Source organism: Haliotis cracherodii, unplaced genomic scaffold (assembly GCF_022045235.1).
Source record: "Haliotis cracherodii isolate W230 unplaced genomic scaffold, xgHalCrac1.p SCAF_7, whole genome shotgun sequence".
Lineage (NCBI taxonomy): Eukaryota > Metazoa > Mollusca > Gastropoda > Lepetellida > Haliotidae > Haliotis > Haliotis cracherodii.
Window position 1 is genome coordinate 55,795,195 of NW_027266330.1, and position 5,362 is coordinate 55,800,556.

Here is a 5,362-nt window from a genome sequence, read left to right on the forward strand (position 1 = left end):
ACGACCACGTGTTTTTTCACGAGACAAGTTTCATAAACGGACATAAAAATGACTTTGGGAAACATGTAGCACGAATTAATACAAAAGTGTTGTTTCTGATCATTTAGACATCTTATCCTTCAATTCAATATTTTGCTTACATATGAAATAAAGAAAGGCACACCCAAAATTATCGACTCGTTCCGTGCCTAGACTGGCATTCACATTTATCAACATTCTACCACAATCCATTCATTTACTCATATTTAGGGACCAAGCTGTTTCCTTGTTTCATTAGGGGCGGTCGGGTAGCCTAGTGGCTAAAGCGTTCGCTCGTCACGCCGATGACCCGGGTTCGATTCCGGACACGGGTACAATGTGTGAAGCCTATTTCTGGTGTCCCCCGACGTGATATTGCTGGAATATTGCTAAAAGCTGCGTAAAACTACACTCACTCACTCACTCATTATCTATTCGATACACAATGACCTCTAAATGAGTGAGTGAGTGAGTGAGTATGGTTTTACGCCGCTTTTAGCAATATTCCAGCAATATCACCTCTAAATGATCACCTAGTAGATCAAAGATGACTAACACCTGATCGTCGACCCATGAAGACCCGGGGTAGACATAAAGAGTCTCACCCGAGTGTCTTGTGATATGAAGTATATCAATACGAGCTGATCAAAGTGGAAAAACTCCGAGGTTTGCCTCGGAGATTTTCCACTTTTATCAAAGAGTGTTGATATATTTGGTATCAAAAGACACGAGGGTGAGATTTTATTTATCATGAAACATCATTCTTCCAACTTCTTCAGTTTGTAGACAGTAATAATCAGTGTCATAAATGTAAAATTACTGCTTACAGCTTCACTAGCAGTGACATTAATGATGTCATTTGATTGTGACGTCATGGTAACCAATATAGATATTGCTTGATATCTTCTGTGGGAGCTAGTTTTGGATGATAATAGGTCTTCAGCAACCCATGCATGCCGTAAAAGGCGCCTAATCTCGTCGTAAGAGGCGACTCACGGGATCGGGTGGTCAGGCTCGCTGACTTGGTTGAAGCATGTCATCGATCCCAATTGCGTGACTCGATTAGTTTTAGTGTTTCCAGACCGCCGTCATATAGCTGGAATATTGCTGAGTGTGGCGTTCAACAACAAACAATTAAATAAACATCAAAGTTCAAAGTGAAATGCTTGGGGTATTGCGGCGTATATAGGATGGACAACGGGGAACATGCACGCATGTTTGCATGTAATCTGCGCTGCACGTACATTAAACGTCAAACGAGACGAAACGACTGCGTTCCTGCCAGGTGTTAAAAATGAATGATGTAAATAGTGAACTGTGTTTCTTCAATGCATCTCCTTACGTCTCTTTATATTTCTCTTCACAAGGTACTATTCTGTGCATTTCACAAACTAAAACACTTGACTTGAAAGCAGACGGAAAATAAATTTTCAAGTTTAATTATAGCAGCAGAAATAAAAGGTTTAATTAGACCTTGGTGATGTATTAGTACGAGTAATTTAAGGTTACTTTTGAAAAGCACACCCATAAATTATTGTTATCCTCCCTACTTGGAATTAGAATCACCCTTTAATAAATCTAGTGACTTCAGACATTTAGCTTGCAGATATTTAATTTGTGGTAAGAAAGTAAGGTTATGATAAAAACATATGCATTTCCGAAAAAAAATAGCTTCTTTTACAACTTTAAGTGGAGTTCCCGCGAGATGTAATTCAGGGTCATTATGTGGTTTATGATTTCGACAGAAATAAATGCAATATGTATTTGAAATAGAAAATTTAAAGCCGTTCCGTTCTGACCAATCATTGATTTTATTTAAACAAAGCTGCATCTGTCTCTCAATCGTGTGCATATTCTTACCTCGACTTCAATCCCCGTCAACAGGGTCATTCAAAACCTTAGAAAACTATTCATTTTAATGCTAAACAACGTTAACGATAATATGCTATCTTGTTAGTACACCATGATTATCTGATGGACACCATTTGAACATTTCCCTCTGATTTGTTTAATCATATTCCACACCTATGTCATAGGCGTACGGGAATTAGTCTTTGGCACAAAGTTCTTGCAAGACTCTCGTCAATTTTGTTTCAACGTACGTCGATCCTCGGCAGACTATTTTTCTTTACATTATTTAAATTATGAACTGTAGGATGACACTTCTAGCCTGTTTGCTATCTTCAGTAACCATGGTTTACGAATATGTGGTTAGCAGAGGATTAAGGAATAAGTTACATCAGCAATAGTATTCAGTTTGTCTGTGAACAACTGAATACGGCCAGCGACAGTGATAAAAATGTCAGATTTCAATTTGTCAGTACGAAGTGTATGACAAAAATGGCCAGTGGGCCTTATTACAATTCCACCTTGTCACAGATGGATTGTATGTCCGGTTAATAGCTGAAAGTATCGTGGACCGACCATTCAAAGTCGTTACATTGAACATGTACTGTTTGACAGGTAAATCCTTGCGAGAATGGAGGGACGTTTTATCATCAAAATAGGACCTGTCACTGTGTTGAAGGATTTGTAGGAGATTACTGCCACAGACGTTACAGAGGTAGGTTTTGTTTGTTTGTTTGTTGTTTAACGCCGCACTCAGCTATAATCCAGCTGTATGACGGCGGTCTGTAAATAATCGAGTCTGGAACAGACAGTCCACTGATTGACATCATGAGGATAGATCCACACAATTGTTATTTTTGTTAGTTGTTTCACGCCGCACTCAGCAATATTCCAGCTATATGACGGCGGTCTGTAAATAATCGAGTCTGGTCAGACAATCCAGTGATTGACATCATGAACATCGATCCACGCAATTAGGACACGATGACATGCATCAACCAAGTCAGTGAGCCAGACAACCCGATCCCGTTAGTCGCTTCTTACGACAAGCATAGTCGCCTTTTACGGCAAGCGTGGGTTGCTGAAGACTTATTCTACCCCAGATCTTCACAGATAGTTTAGTATTGGTGTGCGTAGTATTTGTTGTATTTAACCTAAGTTCTGCTAATAGTGTTGATGCTACGTTAACTGACACCCATGTTCTCTCTTTTATTTTGAATCCAGATTGCAGGGAAACGCCGGGACAATATGAACTATATACCATTCAACCGTTTGGGTCGGACTATTTCTTTGAGTGGAAGTGTTACCAGGAGATGTATTTTGTTACAAGTTACCAAGACAATATTAACTATAACTATACCAAGGGGTGGCAGATGATGAGAGAGGGTATTCCATTTCAGAATGGTTTGTACTTTATGGGCCTTGAACCTCTTCATCTGTTAACGAAACAGGGCACATATGACATGCGTGTTTTTCTGGGTATCTACTATCAAGGTTATATCCTTATTGGCTTTGTTTGGTATAGAAACATCCGTGTGGACTCCGAAGCAGATGGATATGCATTGCACTGGGATTACTTTGAAAAGGAGCAAAGTTACAACAGCTCTATCTATTTAGATGGTTTCGGCGGTTTGGGTGATGCAACCAAAAATTTAAACGGAGCTCATTTTGGAACATATGACCGAGATGTCTCAGGCTGTGCTCGTGCACAGAGCAGGGGATGGTGGTACAACAAATTCGGATGCACAACGTTGAAGTTTGTCCATAATGGAGTGATGTGGCCGACAAACCAAACCGGAACAATTACACTTGAATTCTTCAACTATTTCTATTTAAGGATACAATCCGTTGCTTATTACAGGGAAGATGACCTTGTATTGTAGTAAGATATATACTTGACTGGATTTGAGCTGCCTCATGCCAGTTTGTGGTGTTATTCAACAGCTGATGAGTTAAGAAAACTGAACTACAGCTGCAAAACTAGCTATTAAAAGCAGGAGCCCGAACATATTTCTTTTCTTAAAAACACCTTGTAACAACGTAATAAATGTGGCAGCCACCACTCGCTTCTGTTTCAACAATCTGAAGCATATTTTTTGTCGCTTAAACAATGTATTTAGTTCGAAAAAGAACCCTCGCCGAATATCAGTTTGTTGGCCCTAACCTATGAATTATGTTCAACACAAAAGATGTTTGTTTGTTGTTTAACGCCGCACTCAGCAATATTACAGCTGTATGACGGCGAGGCACGTCAAGCTTCGTTTAAACAGCATCTTCATCGATCCCCATTGCGTAGTTCGCTGTTTATGATGTCAGTTACTGGTTGGTTGGTTGGTTGGTTGTTTGTTTAACGCCTCACTCAGCAATATTCCAGCTATATGACGTTGGTCTGTAAACAATCTAGTCTGGACCAGACAATCCACTGATTGACATTATGAGCATCGATCCACGCAATTGTGATACGATGACATGCATCAACCAAGTCAGCGAGTCTTACTACCCGATCCCATTAGTCGCCTTTTTCGACAACCACGGGTTGCTGAAGACCTATTCTACCCCGGATCTTCACAGGTCTTTTCTTTTCGTAAATGTGCAAAATAATGACATTTATTTGTTCGGTATATGTTGAGGTTATATTTATTGACATACTCATACTGTATGAAGGATATATATGGAATAATTTGGTGTTGTAATAATTAATACTTTAGCATGATCAATGTTGGTCGTTACTAATAGATTTGTTAAATACAACATTTTAGCTTTAATCACCTACAAAAAATATCTTTCTAGCTCATATTGTTTCCAAGATATAACCCTTCAAACTTATCCGGCGTGTGCGTTTCTTTTGTAGTTGAGTATACCTTATATCCTACATTGTTGGTGACCATCTTGAATATTGAGATAAAGATGATCCCAGGGATATAATAACCATTCCAATAGTTTTATCATGTTTAAACCAGTTAGATAAGACACCTCATTTGTTCTTGTAGCCTATCTGGATATTCGAGATATGATATGTTCTGTTTTTCAAGATGGCAGCCGGCAACCATCTTGTAATTCAAGGTCCGAATTACTTCTAATGTAAAACATAACGATTCAAATGGATTTATCATGTTCAAATTAGTGGAATTAGACACCTTCTATGTGTCTGTGGCTGATATTCTTCCTGAGATATACTTTTTCATGCTATTCAAAATGGCGTCGACGGCCATTTTGAATTTTGGGTTCTGGCAGAGGTAGCCGTCATTTTCCAGAGGGTTATGGGGCTATTTTTTTAGTTTAACATGTCATCATAAAAAAGTAGGAGCAAAGTGGTCACAGATTCCAGAGATATGTAAGACAGTTTGGGACGAACCTCCATAGTGATGAAAGGGTTCAGCGTCAAGCATATATTGCATGACTGTGTGGACAATCGAAAGGGATTTACATTATCAAAGCGTAAATCGGAAAGATCTTTTCTCCCGTGTAAGCAGGCATCTCATTATTAGCTACTTGA

General features: G+C 39.1%; 1 protein-coding gene across 1 annotated transcript; it reads left to right on the plus strand.

Annotated features, from left to right (window-relative positions):
- The first annotated feature begins 3,242 nt into the window (after positions 1-3,242).
- Positions 3,243-3,749, plus strand: LOC139449025 (fibrinogen-like protein 1). Its single transcript, XM_071230505.1, has one exon. It carries the CDS (start codon positions 3,243-3,245, stop codon positions 3,747-3,749), a length of 507 nt encoding a protein of 168 aa, XP_071086606.1.
- Positions 3,750-5,362: the final 1,613 nt, after the last annotated feature.

Excerpts from the sequence above, each read along its gene's own strand:
- LOC139449025 (XM_071230505.1), top strand. The coding sequence starts at position 3,243 with ATGAGAGAGGGTATTCCATTTCAGAATGGTTTGTACTTTATGGGCCTT.